The sequence below is a fragment of the Balaenoptera physalus genome (assembly GCF_965194825.1).
Source record: "Balaenoptera physalus genome assembly, chromosome: 3".
Lineage (NCBI taxonomy): Eukaryota > Metazoa > Chordata > Mammalia > Artiodactyla > Balaenopteridae > Balaenoptera > Balaenoptera physalus.
Window position 1 is genome coordinate 6,335,546 of NC_138890.1, and position 15,154 is coordinate 6,350,699.

Below are 15,154 nucleotides of genomic sequence, written 5' to 3' on the forward strand. Positions count from 1 at the left end.
GGATATCTTATATTTTAAATTTTGTTTTAAAGTTATATAAAATATTTACATGGTTGTAAAGTCAGATATCCAAAACAAGGTACAGTTTTAAAAGTCTAGCTTCTATCTTTGTCCCTTCTATTCTACCCCTTCCCTCTATAGGTAACCTTTTAAAAAATGTTATGATTTATTGTTCCATTTTTGAAAAATGTAAGCTAGTACAACACGAAAGAATTTGATTAAGGTAATTGAGCTGATCTACATATTCAATAAAGGCAGGGGAAGGGGAAGAAAGGAGTATTGAGGCAATTCTCCATCCCACCTCAAGCTCTTATCCCACCCCAAGCTCTTCGCCATTGTCAGTTCCATTGCTTCTTTAGGGAAATGTTTTTGGACTTTCCAAATAGTCCATGATATGCCTCCCTCACTCGCTATAATTTATCACCTTTGTAATTAATAATTACATAATTGACTGCTTAATGTCTATCTCATTCCCTAGACTGAGGTCCATGAGGGAGGGCAGCAATATTTACTCAACATTGTGTCCACAGCGCCTAGCACAGTGCCTGGCTCATAATAGGCCCTCTTATTGATGCTTATTACATCTAATGAATGAATTTATTCTATGTATGAATGAATGTGAATGATGAATAAATGATGTTGGCTTTAGGCTCTTCCACGGCCCCTTAACCTCTCTAGACTTCTGTGGTTCCTCTCTGTAAAATGTGATCGGACGGTTCATCCCTCCCCCAGGATTCGCGAGAAGCCTAAGAGAGGTGACGAACACTTACAAATCCCTTCGCTGGTGTCGCGTTGAATTCTGTAACGGTTTTACTTATTAACTGGTCTTCTGCAGGTGGCGCCACGTGCCCCGCTCGTGCCCCGAGTCGGGATGGGGCGGGGCCAGGGATGGGGGCGGGGCCGAGGCTGGGGTGGAGCCAGGACGCGGCAGGGGCGGGGCCAGCAGCTGCGGCGCCGCCGGGCCTGTGCGGCCCAGGACGTCCCCGTCGCCTCTGGCCCCGCCTCCCAGGGCGGGACTTCTACGACGATTGGCCAGTGTAGGCGAGAGGCGGTCGCCATTGGTTCGTGGCACCGTCTGCTTGGCGGGCGGTGTCCCGACGCAGGTGCCGGCCGGAGCGGAGCTAGCGGCGCTGACGAGACCGGCCGGGCCGGGACCAGGGCCCGGGCAAGCGGAGGGGCCTGCGCGGCCGCCCGGCCCGGCCGCGGATCAGGTAGGCACGGACGGGAGGATGGGGCCAGGGGGTGCCGATCCGGGGGCCGGCCCCGAGTTTGAGGCCCGAGCCCGGCCCCCAGGCGGGACGGCCGGGCTCGGACAGTCGGCCTTAGCCTTCCCAGGGACTAGGTGATCGCAATTTCCGTCTTTGCAGAAGGCAGGAGGTCCCTTGGGGGCCGGCACATAGTAGGTGCCTCTCTGAGCCTCGGTCTCCTCATCTGTGAAACCGGGTCATCCCAGTACCAACCTAATCGGGCTGTTGGGAGGAATCAGGAGGTGGCAAAGGAGGAAAGCGCTCTGCACACAGTAGGCGGTCAATAAATGACCAGTCACCTTCCCCAACCTCCTTCTCAGAGGGGCTCTGCCAGGAAAATAGTAAATATAATGACCCAAGCACTTGCTCAGCAGAGTGCCTGGCTGTTTGTGGGTGCTCAAAACGGGATAGCCAGAATTTATAGGATTAGCTCATTTAGTCCTCTAGCGACAAGATCAAGTGGAAGTACTAGAAACGTTCCCTGCTATGCGGATGAGGAATCAAGGCTCAGAGAGGTCAAGCCTTTTGCCCAGGGCTACACAGCGAGGAATGATCAGAGCTGCCATTAGAGCCTGGCCTCCAGTGCAGGGCCATGCAAGTACTGAAGGGCATACAGGAGCCTCTCTGTGGTAAGTGAAGAGGAATGAATGCATTTCACAGGCTCCATGTTTATCCTGAAAAATAATAACAGTGAGCATTTCTTGAGCGCTTACTGTGTGCCAGGCACTGGCTGTGCCTTGTCTCATCAAACCCTACCAACAGCTCTGTAAGCTGATGATAGTAATTATCATAAGAGCTAATATTTATCGACTTTCCCGTATTTATGCATGTATGAGCTGGGTTTCATTGGGGCCCCATTATACAGAAGAGAAAACTGAGGCCCAGAGAGCAAAACAGCTGGACTGAGATGACACTGTGGGGAGCTAGGGCCCTCTGACTCTTCTTCCCTTGGTTTCCTGCCCTCAGAAAAAAGGAGTCTGGGTAGGTGTGGAAAGGTTGTGGTGCCCCAGCGCCACCCCAGACAAGCCTAGCCAAGGGCGAGCTTCGCTGGAGGAATTGAGCCTGGGTGCTCCTTCCCAGGAAGCCCCTCAGCAGACACAGTCCACTAGCTTCGTCAACTTATTTGACAAAGGAGAATAATGAGGCCCAGAGAAGCCAAGTGTCTTGTTCCAGGACACATAGCATTAGTAACAGAGTCAGGACTTAAAAGAACCCAGATCTCTTGAGTCCCAGACCCAATCACTGGACTAAGTTCAAATCCTGGCACTGTCCTGACCTAGCTGTGTGATCTTGGGCAAGAAGCTGCCCCTGTCTGAGCCTCAGTCTCCTCACCTGTCAAATGGGGGTAATTATTGGACTTACGTCATAGTTTTGTCGTGAAGACTCAGTGAAATCCATCTCTCAAGCACTGGGCCAAGTTTGCTTGAGGCATTGGCTCGCTCTGCCATCCCAGCAGCCCCAGAGCTGCAGCCACCCTATCCTTGCATCCAGCCTCGAGTTTGGCCTCTTGCAAGCCCAAGCCTCTGTGCTTTGCACAGATCTCTAGCCTCTAAATATTTCTGATTCCCATCATGGGTGCTGGCGGACCAGGGTCTGGGGGGCGGGGTCAAGAGGGGGGGGGCGGACCAGGGTCTGGGGGGTCAAGGTTGGGCTCTCCCAACCCTGCGCTTACACAGAGGAGGGGCTGAAAAATTAATGCAGGAACTCTGTACTAGACACAGGGCCAGGTGCTGGAGAGACTGATGAGTGGAAGGCAGACGTGGTTAAACCAGTAGATGAAGAAATAAGAGCATTTCATGGGAATTCCCTGGCGGTCCAGTGGTTAGGACTCTGCTCTTTCACTGCTGAGGGTCCAGGTTCAATCCCTGGTCAGGGAGCTAAGATCCCACATGCCGTGCGGCGCGACCAAAAAAGAAAAGAAATAAGAGCATTTCAGACCCGTAGGCAGAGAGTCTTTCTGCGCTGTTCCTAAGGCCGCTGAGTCATTGGGCCCCCTGGGTCCGGCCTTTGCCCAGTTCTTGGATGGATCGAGAGGAAGCCCACTGTGGCCGTATGCCTGAGCACCCTCTCCAGTATCCGCTGACTCAGGAATAAAGGCGGCATTGGCCTCTCAAAAAAAAAAAAAGAAAGAGCATTTCAGAGATGGGTACATTCTGTAAGGGCAATAATGTGGACACCAATGGCACTTTGACCAGAGTGGTCAGGGAAAGCCTCTCTGGGGAGGTGACCTTTGAAGGGGACATTTACAACAACTGTTTGAGTTCAGTAAGCTTAGCCACAGTACCCGGCTTGCAGTAGGTACTTAATAAACAGTAGCTGCTATTATTATTTTGGTGATTTGCAGGCCTTGCATTAGCAGATTTTACCAGTGTTTTTTGTTTTTGTTTTTCCCCTGACAGTAAAAGAAATGATAGAACTTAATATACAGTAGCTGTGATGTTTCTTGTGATGCCCAATTACTTGCAGAAATGTGAAGGCCAATCCTTGGAGGGGCAAGAGGAGTGGATTCCCCTCTGCCTGCATTCCCTTGGGTAACCCAGCGACTTCCCTGCTGGCCTCTGAGCTGGAAATTCTGGTTGCAGGCACTCGGAAGGGACACCAGTGTACACAACGTGGCAGGCCTGGCCACTGCCCTGAGGATGTTATCTCAGTCATGCAGCCTTCCTCCCAGGCTCCTCCTGCCTCTGGGCTGACACTTGCTTATGTGGCCAACAGCAGCCCAACTATAGAGGCTCAGAAGGGCCTGCTGAGCCTGGAGGTCTTCTGGCTGAGCTGTTCAGAGACTGTTGATCTGGCAGCAGACTGTCCTGGTGCAAAAAGTTAGCCGATGACTTACACTGCTTCCCTCCCGCCCCTCTTTGGGTCTCAGAGTTTGACCGGCAAGGGTTGGTAAAAAAACAATTGTGGGGGGACCTCAGCGAATGTTTTGGGGGTCTCTGGATCATAGTTCCTAGGGACAGACGGTGGAGTATGAGACAAGTTTGGGACAGAGATCCTTAGCTCCAGGGCACCTGTACTGGCTTCAAGAGGCCTCTGTTACTTTCATGAAATTCTCCGAGGGAAATACACAAGCCTTGCTGGCTGGTTCTGTGACAGAAGAAGAGCTTGCCAAGGGTTCCTTTTGGCAGGTCAGACCCTGGGGTGGGGGGCAGAATCCTGCTGAAGTCTCCCACCCAGAGCAGACTTCAGATCGCTCCGGTGGCGTCTCCTTGGGGACAGAGGCATGGGTTAGAGCAGCTGGTCTGGTGGGTGGAGACAGAGACTGCCATGGTCCTCCCCAGCCTGGGCCACTTCCTTGATAGCCTGAGTTATCAAGGAGTTCAGAGCCCCACAAGAGGCCATGAACCAGGAGGGTCAAAGTGACTCACCATCCTGGTCTGCTGGGCCAAGTTTCTAGCTCAGTTCTGGCCCACTCCAAGGCGGGCATGAGCCCAGGCCTGGCAATCCAATCCATGGATAACAGTCTCTACATGGTTGGCGGGCATGGTTCTGTTCCTGGAAAGCGCCAAGCACAGGGCCTGCTATACAGAAGGTGTTCAATCACTGTTAGGTGCTGTTATCATGTCTGGAAAGGTGATATTGGGGGTGACCTGCATGCTTTGCAGGCTGGGCCGGGCTGGGCTGTCTTAGGAGAGTCAGAGGTAATATAATCAAGCCCCTGAGATGTGCCAGGCCTGGGCTGAGCTGCATGTGTGTGACCTTATTGAATCCTCACAGCCCCCTCCAAAGCCCCATCGTACAGATTGGGCAACCGAGGCTCAGAGAGCTGGATTCGGTGTGTGGCTTGCTAACCTTGCCCTTAATCTTCCTGCCGGCCTCTCCCCAGGCTCCTGGGACCATGGGCCTCGGGCCCTGAGGACGCGGGGCTCCCTGTGGCCATGACGACGGGTGACTGCTGTCACCTCCCTGGCTCCCTGTGCGACTGCTCCGACAGCCCCGCCTTCTCCAAGGTCGTGGAGGCCACGGGCCTCGGGCCACCCCAGTATGTGGCACAGGTGACTTCAAGGGACGGCCGGCTCCTCTCAACTGTCATCCGGGCCTTGGACACACCGAGGTGAGTGGTGGCCAAGCAGGGATATTTGCCTTCACTCACTTCGCTCTCAGGTCCGAGGGATTTCCTCCCAGCCCTGCCTGGGGTCAGAAATACAACTGCGGGAATCCCCTGGTGGTCCAGTGGTTAGGGCTTGGTGCTTTCACTGCCGGGGCCTCGGTTCGATCCCTGGTCGGGGAACTAAGATCCCACTAGCCGCGGGCCAAAAAAAACCAAAAAAGAAATCCAGCCCCCTAGAGGGGCCAGGTGGGCAAATAAACCAGTAATCGCCACGTGGAAACTGGCTAGCCAGGTCTGATTCGTCACGAAAAGCAGAAACTCCAGATTACTGGGTAAAATCTGAAGGTCCGATGTTGGTGAGTAGCTCACGTCTTGGGGCGGCTGCTTGAGGAAGTGGCTGCCTGTGGACTCAGGGTGCCTGGGCTCAGGTCCTGAGTAGAAGCCTCTCTCCCTGTACAACCTGGGAAAAGTTGCTTCACCCCCGTGTCTCTAAACTGGGGACACCTTCCTCACCGGGTTGTTTTGAGAGTACATGGCCGTGGTCCACATAAAGTGCCCGCAAGGGGCTTTGCCACCTCATAAGCATTTGATAAGTGTATTTAAACCTCACTGCCAGCCTTCCAGACCCACGTGTGAGCTGAGTCCGCCTGGTTCGCCAGCTTGTCACCAGTCCCAAGGAAAAGAGATTTAAGGAAACCCCACACAAATTTAAATCCACTTTAACTCATTAAGATTTAATCTGGCCACCAGGTTTTCAAGTTTAATGTATTTTCATGATGTTTACTTGAGACAATTTAATTCATAAGCTTCTCTTTCCAATTTTTTTTTATTGTTACGATATAACATACAATTTAGCTTCTTGGCCATTTTATTTTTTTTAAATTTATTTATTTTATTTATTTATTTTTGGCTGCATTGACTCTTCGTTGCTGCACGTGGGCTTTCTCTAGTTGTGGCGAGCAGGGGCTACTCTTCATTGCAGTGCGCGGGCTTCTCGTTGTGGTGGCTTCTCTTGTTGCAGAGTATGGACTCTAGGTGCGCGAGCTTCAGTAGCTGTGGCATGTGGACTCAGTAGTTGTGGCTCGCGGGCTCTAGAGCGCAGGCTCAGTAGTTGTGGCACACGGGCTTAGTTGCTCCGCTGCATGTGGGATCTTCCCGGACCAGGGCTCGAACCCGTGTCCCCTGCGTTGGCAGGCGGATTCTTAACCACTGCGCCACCAGAGAAGCCCTCTTGGCCATTTTAAAGTGTACAGTTCAGTGGCTTTAAGTACATTCACAGTGTTGTGCAACCATCACCACCATTCAACCCCATAACTCTTTTGATCTTGCAAAACTGAAACTCTGTCCTCATTAGACACTCACTCCCCAGCCCCCTCCCCCAGCCCCTGCCCCCACCACCTACTTTCTGTCTCTATGGATCTGACTTCTCTAGGGACCCCCTGTGAGTGGAATCAGACAGTATTTGTCCTTTTGTGACGGCTTCTTTCACTGAGCATCATGTCTTCAGGGTTCATCTGTGTTGTAGCAGGTGTCAGAATCAATTCATAAGCTTTTCATTCAAAACATAAAAAGAAGCAGATGGAAGCCTTGCAGTGCTTTGGAGGGAGCCCACTGCCAGTCACCCTGTAAGTCTTTGCCTGGCATCACTTCTTTCAGGAAGACTTGCCTAAGCCCAGATGAGATTGGAGTTCTTCTGGGCTTCCTCCAGGGTCTTGGTTTTTATGTCTGCATCTCCATCAGACCCCCTGAAGTCAGGACAGGGTCTGTGCTGCTTGAGCCAGGCTGGGAGCAAGGGGACCCTTGGGGGGCCCAGGGGCCTCCTAGCCAGAGCTGCCGGGGTGGGGGGCAGGGAGGAAGTCTCCCTCCATGGGGTTCCTGGGGGCCACTGAGTGAGTTGACGTCACCTTGCCCCACCCTCCCTTTTTACACCTGGGGAAGCCGAGTCCCAGAGGGAGCTGGACCCCTGCCAGTGTCACTGAGCAGAGCTGAGGCTTGAACCTAGGGCTCCCCCTTGGGTGTGGGGGGCAGGAGGAGAAGCCTGTTCGGTCCCATCAGCCTCCCCTGCAGCCCTCAGAGACCCAGGCGAGCAGTGGTGCCAGAGTGGCCCCTCCGCGGGCAGCTGGTGGTCAGGACAGCCCTGCCCGCTGAGACCGACTGCAAGGCCCTCCTGATCTACCCCTCTGACATTTTTTTTTTTTTGGGGGGCTGGATTGTATGGTAGTGCTTTTTTTTTTAATTTTTAAATTTTTAATATACTTTTTAAAGGTTACACTCCATTTACAGTTACAAAATATTGGCTCTATTCCCGGTGCTGTACAATACATCCCTGTAACCTATCTTACACCGAATAGTTCGTACCTCCCACTCCCTGACCCTCACGTTGCCCTTCTCCTCCCTCTCCCCACTGGTAACCACTAGTTTGTTCTCTATATCTGTGAGTCTGCTTTTTGTGTTGTTATACTCACTAGTTTCTTGTATTTTTTAGATTCCACACATAAGCATACAGTAATTGTCTTTCTCTGTCTGACTCATTTCACTCAGCATAACACCCTCCAAGTCCATCCATGTTGCTGCAAATGGCAAAATTTCGTTCTTTTTGACGGCTGTCTCTTCTGCCTTCTTGTTTTGTTTTGTTTTTTGGCCGCACCGTGAGGCATGTGGGATCTTAGTTCCCCGACCAGGGATCGAACCCGTACCCCCTGCAGTGGAAGCACGGAGTCTTAACCACTGGACTGCCAGGGAAGTCCCCCCTCTGCCTTTTGATGCAGCTCAATCCCAACTTGCCCAGGCTGAAGGCCAGGGCAGAACAACCCTTCCCAGAGAGAGGGCTGCTGTTTTCCCAAAGGGTTGTCAACATCCAGGGACGGGGCCCTCTTTACAGCCTCCTGGCCAATCTCCCCAGGAGGAAATGAGGATCCTCCACTGCCACTGCTGGGAGGTGCTGGGATCGGCAGAGGCCACCCAAGCAGGTCAGCGTCCCCCTCCTTCTCTTCACTCACCCTGTAACTCCTCCTCCCAGCCAGCCTCTGCCATCTGGGAGCAGCAAGGGTGGGGCTGAAAGATACTGTCCCCAGCACCTGGCTGGTTCCATGACCATAAAATCAAGCCTTCCGTTTCACTTCAGAGGAGACCCTGATTCCTGGGGGCCCATGGCACCCCAAGTGGGGCAGAAAGTTCTGGACCCTGAAACCTTCAGAGGCCAAAGAGGAAGGCCCAGGAGGTATCTCCGGGGCCCAGGACAATCCACAAAGGCTCAGGCTTGAGGGCCAGCATCTGGGGCCCCTCTGGCCTCTGTGAGGCCTCCGTTCTCTCCGCCCCCTGGTCTGTGAGCTGGCCAGGCCCTCCCGGAAGCTGCCCTGAGCATTTCCGCACCCCCAGCCCTGCCACCTGGCCTCCTCCCGCTGCCCGATTCCCCATGGCTTCCATTTCCATCTCCCTTCTGCCCATGGAGCACGCTCTGGGCAGCCCCACTGGGATCTGTGGATGTCTCACCCGCTTCCCCGTCCCATTTCCTCCTCAACTGTATCATTTGCATGATCTTCCTGCCAGAATTTCGAGAGTAAAGCCCACTTCTCTTGCCCTACTACCGGTGGCAGGCAGCCTAGTGGCTCAGAGCATACAGGCCCTGGAGTGACTTCCTGGGTTCCAATCCCAGCTGTGCCCGACGACTAGCTGTGTGACTTCTGCACAAACAGGTTAACCCCTCGATGCCTCAGTTTCCCTGTCTGTAAAACAGGGGCAAAAAGAGCACCTTCCTCCCAGGCTCCCTGTGAGAATGAGAAAAATTAACCCAGATGTTGCCCTCCAAATTGTGCATGGGACCTCATCAGCGCTCAATCATAAATCAGTGTGTGCTTTGTTTTCTTGTGTTTTGTTTCCTCTGAACTTGCACCTCTGAAGTAGGGTTCTTCAGGGACAAACCCCAAAACCAACGTGGCTCTCCCTCAAGGTCCTCGTCACTTCCACTTCCCGGCTTGGTTTCCGGAGCCGGGATCCCTTTCCTGTTCACTTGATGTGTGTGGGGAGTGTGGGAGCAGAGGGGAGCCGGGCATGCCCTTTTGACCTTGGAGGAAAAAGTAGCAGCCCAGGCACAGGATTGAGGACCAGAAAGCAGACCTGAGGGGTCAGCTCAGCTCTTGGGTTTCAAAGCAGCCAGGCCCCGCCCCGCAGCAGGAGACGCTGAGAAAAGGATAGAAAGTTTCTGAGGGGAAACTGGCGTTATCTGGAAAACAGCTCTCCTGCTCTGCCTCCTCCGTGTGTTCCCGCAGTCCTCTCTCTGGGCAGAAATGTCTGGAAAACAATGACTCATGTGCTGGACAGCCGCTGGGGCCACCAAGGCCACGCCCCTGGCCTCCTGAGCTGCCCCAGGAAGGACCCAGCGTCCCCAGAGACCAAGCTGGGGCCGAGACTTCCCTGAAGCAGCTTCCTGCAGACGCTTTTTATGTCTGTTTTCCGAGCCTCACTAGAGCAGAAGAGCCGGGGAGCTCTTCTCCCTGGATGCACAGGTTTCTTAGGTAGCATGGCCTTCAGGTGTGGCTGGATCCAGAGCTTCTGATGATGTCCTTGAGACTCTGCTTCTCCCTATCTCTTGGCTCCACCTTCCTCTGTTTCCCTCTGTTTTGGCATCATTCACAGACTCCATGTGGGGACCAGGCTGCTGCCAGCAGCTCCAGACTTACATCAGCCATGCTGCCTGTAGTTCTGGAGTTTAGGGAAAAAAAAAAAAAAAAAGAATTTCAGGAATCAATTCCCAGTGGCTCTGATTGCATCACACATGCTGTTCCCTGAGTTGGCCCCTGTGACCAGGGATGTGTGGTGTTTTGATTGGTCAGGCCTGAGGTCATCAGGGGTGTCGTCTTGAGGACCAAGAGTTGAGAGTGGATTGGTTGCCCAGCACAATCAGGGTGGTATTGTAGCAGAAGGAGGAGTGGACGCTGGGCAGGCAGGTACAAGTGATGCTCACCCTGGGCCTAAAAAGGTGCTGTGGGAACCTTGGGGAGGGAGTACATCACTCCACCTGTGGGAGTCTGTGAAGGCTTCCCAAGGGAAAGGATATTTGGAGCCGGGCATTGAAGGATGAGTAGGAGTTTGCCAAGTAGCAGCATATAGGGGCAATGCTGAGCTTGTGATCCAGTGCATGTGAAGTAGGCATAGGCAGGAAACTTGATCGTTACTCATGTGTCCCATCTCTGTGTCTAGCGATGGTCCATTCTGCAGGATCTGCCATGAAGGAGCGAATGGGGAGAGCTTGCTGTCTCCGTGTGGTTGCACTGGCACACTGGGCGCCGTGCATAAGAGCTGTCTGGAGAGATGGCTTTCCTCATCCAACACCAGCTACTGCGAGCTGTGCCACACGGAGTTTGCAGTGGAGAAGAGGCCCCGGCCCCTCACAGAGGTATGCTTGGGAGCCTGAGGTTGGAGTGGGCAGAGGGGAAGAAGGCAGGCGAGGGCCCGGAGGAGGGAATTGCCCTGGAGGATCCTGGTAGGCTGGGGAAGCAGCTTCTCTATAGGGAGGAACCTCTCTCCTCTCCCCGGGGTCAGTTCTGCTGATGGGGGTGGGGAACCGGGCCTGAGGTTCCAGACCTGACAGACCCTGTGCCTCCTCCCTGTTTTGGTCACTTCAGGTGACCCTAAGGCTGAGACCTGAGGAATGAGAAGGGGGTGCCCAACCTGAGGAAGGGCAGTCCTGGCGGAGGGCACAGCAAGTGCAAAGGCTCTGAGGCCAGGAGAAGCTTGATGTTTTTGACAAAGCCCACATGGCTGGAGTGGAGCTAGTTAAAGGTGGAGGAGAGTGGCCCAGAAGGAGGGGTAGTGGCCTCGCCGGGGGGCTTTGTGGGCCAAGCCTGGGAGCTTAGACTGTAGCCTGAGCGTGATGGGTGGGGGTTGAGATGGGATATTCCCAGGCATGACGGGAGCCACATGGCTTTCCAGAGCATTGCTGGTTGCCCGAGTGCCCTCCAGGCTCCTCTCTGCCCAGCTTGGCTTGGTGTGGGGCAGCTGAGAGCTGCAGGGGGATGTCACTGCGCCGAGGTGTGGGCTCCTGGAAAGGCCCCGGGCCCACCCGGGACCTTGGGCTCTTAGGAGAACAGTTGGAGGGAGAGCCAGCCTGCCTGCACCGCTCCCCCCCCCGCAACGCTCCCACCCCAGTGCCTTTGCACATGCTCCTTCTGCAGCCTTGAGCGCCATCTCCCCCATTCTTCACCAGGCCCCTTCTGCTCGTTCGGTTCTCTGCGGTGTCACCTCCTCGGCATAGCCTTCCCCATCCTGATCATTCACACTGTTTCATGCCTCCCCTGACTAGCATGGGAGCTATGGGCAGGGACTTTTTCCTGCCATCATCTGTGGCAGGCAGCGTAGCATAGAGGCCAAGACGCACAGGCCCTGGGACAAGACTTCCTGGGCTCCAGTCCTGGCTTTGTGGACGACTAGCCATATGAGTTTGCACAAATGGGTCAGCCTCTCCGTGCCCTCAGTTTCCCCCATCTATAAAACAAGGTCATGGGGCTTCCCTGGCGGTCCAGTGGTTAAGACTCCATGCTTCCACTGCAGGGGGCATGCGTCTGATCCCCTGCGCGGCCAAAAAAACCAAAGAACCAAAAAACAAAAAACGGGGGCAGAAGTGCCCCGCACCTATCCGGGCCTGGCCTGTGTCATCGTCATTGTCTCCATAAATATTTGAAAGAAGGAACGAACGCAGGGAGGTGCCAGGCAGGAGGCTGGTCCTGCAGGGCCCAGCGATGAAGACGGGCGTCAGCAGAGGGGGCGGAGGCCCTGGCGGTCCCGCACCCCATCCCCCCGCGGAGGCTCGACGGAGGGTGGTGCATGACGGTCTCTCTCAGCGGCTCCCCCTCCCTTCTTCCCCGCAGTGGCTGAAGGACCCAGGGCCTCGGACAGAGAAGAGGACACTGTGCTGCGACATGGTGTGCTTCCTGTTCATCACGCCTCTGGCCGCGATCTCAGGCTGGCTGTGCCTGCGCGGGGCCCAGGACCACCTCAGGCTCCATAGCCGGCTGGAGGCGGTGGGGCTCATCGCCCTCACCATCGCCCTCTTTACCATCTACGTCCTCTGGACGCTGGTGAGTGGCTGCCCGCCGGAGATCAGACATCTGGGAGCAGTCAGGCCCGGGGTTTGGTCAGCAGCTTGGAGCGGGTGGGGGGCGCCCTGCCTGCCTCGGCTTGTGGCTGGCCCTCGGGTGGAAGCAATTCCCAGCATCTCATGGAGCTCCAGATTCCAAGCTGGTCCAAGGTCCAGGGAGCCAGGCGTAAGCCTTCTGCCCCAAGGATACAAGGGCACACGATCACCTCTGCTGAGTGCAGGCCCCACCAGCCACGAGCTCCACCAAGACTCTACTGGCTGGGGGGTGGGGAGAGGCAGAGGGACACCAAAAGGCTGCGGAAGAAAGAGCAGGAGAAAGAGAGACAGAGAGAGAGGACCATCAAGAGACAGAGAAGGACTTCCCTGGCGGCCAGTGGTTAAGACTCCACGCTTGCACTGCAGGGGGCGTGGGTTGATCCCTGGTCGGGGAACTAAGATCGTCCCACGCGGGGGTTGGGTGGATGCTGAGAGAGAAAACGACTGGGGTTGAGAGAGAGTGAGTGTAGTGGGGTGTTGTCCCGGTTTCTGGCAGGCATGAGAACCCTCGCTCAGAGAGGAAAGGTCCCCAGAGTCTGGCCCCTCAGACAGAACCACTGGCCTCCAGCTGTGGGGCACTCCCTCCTCAAGAATTGTTTCCCAGCGCATCCACCAAGCAGGTTTTTTAATACAAGTAGGATGAAATCATAGGTCCTGCTTTGCAGTCTGCTTGTTTTCACTTTGCTAATGTCCTTTAAAAAAAAAAAAGGCAGCCACCCAACAATCCTTCATTGTATGGGCGTGCTGTATTTTTTTTAACTAATCCCTTTTGATGGACACTGGGATCATTTCCAATGCTTTTTTTTTGTTGTTGGTTTGTTTTTTTTGTTTCCCTTCTTTTTTTGCCGTTATAAACTGTGCTTTGGGTGCCACCTGTGCAAATGTTTCTTGGAACTGGCTTGGTTAAAGAGTATGAACCATTGACATTTATTGGAAAAAAGTGTTTTTTTTTTTTTAATAGATTTGACTCATTAGAGCAGTTTGAGGTTAAACAGCAAAATGGAGCAGAAAGTACAGAGTTCTCCAGAATCCTCCCCCACACCTGCAGAGCCTCTTCCACAAGCAGCAGGGCACCAGAGCAGTGCATTTATTACAGTCGATGAACCAACACTGACACATCATCACCCCAAGCCCATAGTTTACATTAGGGGTTCACTCTTGGTGTTGAACAATTTGTGGGTTTAGACAAATGTATAATGACATGTATCCACCATTAGAGTGTCATACAGAGTATTTTCACTGCCCTAAAACCCCTCTGTGATCCTCCTGTTCATCTCTCCCTCCCCCAAGCCCTGGTAACCACTGCTCATCTTACTGTCTCCATAGTTTTGCCTTTTCCAGAATGTCCTATAGTTGGAATCATGCAGTCTGTAGCCTTTTCAGTGAAAGCGCCGAGTCCTAACCACTGGACCGCCAGGGAATTCCCTGTAGCCTTTTCAGATCTGCTTCTTTCACTTAGTCATATGCATTTAAGGTTCCTCCATGTCTTTTCATGACTTGATAGCTCATTTCTTTTTGGTGCCAAGTAACATTCCATCATCTGGATGTCCCACAGTTTATCCACTTACCCACTGAAGGACATCTTAGTTGCTTCCAAGTTTTGGCAGTTATATGATCCATTGACGTTTGGCCCCTTCCCAGAGGCTTTATCACTTCACTGCCACCCTTTGGGAGACAGAAAGGGACCCCCCCCCCCTTCCACACACACACACACACACACACACACACACACAGACCCTCTCACCTTTGCTGGGCCCTCAGTGCTGGTGGGGAGGTTCCCCAGGTGAGGCAATTGGGTGTGTGTGCACTGTCTGTGTGAGAAATGCCCAGATGCTGCCCGTGCTTCTGGAAGCAGGAGCCTGGTCCTGGTTAGGTCGAGGCAGATGCCTCAGGGGCCCCGTTTTCCTCTCTTGGGGGTAGAGGCTGGCTGGCCAGAGGCTGGCCCTCCTGCTCATCTCCACCCTGCCCTGCAGGTCTCATTCCGCTACCATTGCCAGCTGTACTCCGAGTGGAGAAGGACCAACCAGAAAGTGCGCCTGAAGATCCGGGCCACCGATGGCCCCGAAGGCACCCAGCACTCCCCTCTGGCAGCTGGGCTCCTGAAGAAGGTGGCAGAGGAGACGCCCGTGTGAAGGCCGGGCTGGCAGGGCCAGAGGCAGCTGGCGATGCCCTGGCGTTTGGAAGGACAGAAACTGCCTGACCCTTCTCGCACGGCCGGAATGCTTCTTAGGCCAGGAGATGCCAAAGTGGAGCTGATTCCGTGATTCCCGTGTGAAGCTATTCTCAGATCGTTTTGCACACTCTGATACACGAGGAGGACAGACGGACGTGGTCCCGAGCTTCGGATGGAGCAGGCACCCTGATCTCATTCTGAGGTCTACCTGGCCCTTCCTGGGCCAGCAGCCATGGCCAGAGGCGAGTCGCGGGCGCCCATCGAACTGGGAGGTTCCGCAAGCTTCTTGCACTTTTCTGCACCTGGCAGGCTCACATTCCCGGCACCCTCAACTTTATAAAGTTGCACCGTGTTTCAAAACCCACCCCCCCTACCCCACCCCACCCCCAATGAATAAAAGGAGCCCTTGCTGGACAAAACGGACTTGTCACTCACGTTTCTGAGGCCTCAAAGTGAGGGTGCTGGGACCGAGGGGAGTCAGGACCACACAGAGGTAACAGCAGCAACAACCAATGCTCTCGGCTGGTTTGAGGGATCACAGGGCTAGAAGC

General features: G+C 54.2%; 2 protein-coding genes across 13 annotated transcripts in view; both read left to right on the forward strand.

Moving 5' to 3' along the window:
* HNRNPM (heterogeneous nuclear ribonucleoprotein M) overlaps nucleotides 1–15,154 on the forward strand; it is a 177,614-nt gene that overhangs the window by 121,225 nt on the left and 41,235 nt on the right. The gene's annotated exons all lie outside the window — the stretch shown is intronic.
* MARCHF2 (membrane associated ring-CH-type finger 2) lies at nucleotides 1,055–15,022 on the forward strand. Its single transcript, XM_082456848.1, has 5 exons — nucleotides 1,055–1,211; nucleotides 5,074–5,301; nucleotides 10,498–10,693; nucleotides 12,165–12,374; nucleotides 14,404–15,022. The coding sequence occupies exons 2-5, from the start codon at nucleotides 5,126–5,128 to the stop codon at nucleotides 14,560–14,562; spliced, it is 741 nt and encodes a 246-aa protein (XP_082312974.1). The 5' UTR covers nucleotides 1,055–1,211; nucleotides 5,074–5,125; the 3' UTR covers nucleotides 14,563–15,022.

Bases quoted from the DNA above. Each gene is read 5' to 3' on its own strand.
- MARCHF2 (XM_082456848.1), top strand. From the start codon at position 5,126: ATGACGACGGGTGACTGCTGTCACCTCCCTGGCTCCCTGTGCGACTGC. The intron at 5,302-10,497 runs GTGAGTGGTGGC...CTCTGTGTCTAG, and splicing joins CGGGCCTTGGACACACCGAG to CGATGGTCCATTCTGCAGGA. The intron at 10,694-12,164 runs GTATGCTTGGGA...TCTTCCCCGCAG, and splicing joins GGCCCCGGCCCCTCACAGAG to TGGCTGAAGGACCCAGGGCC.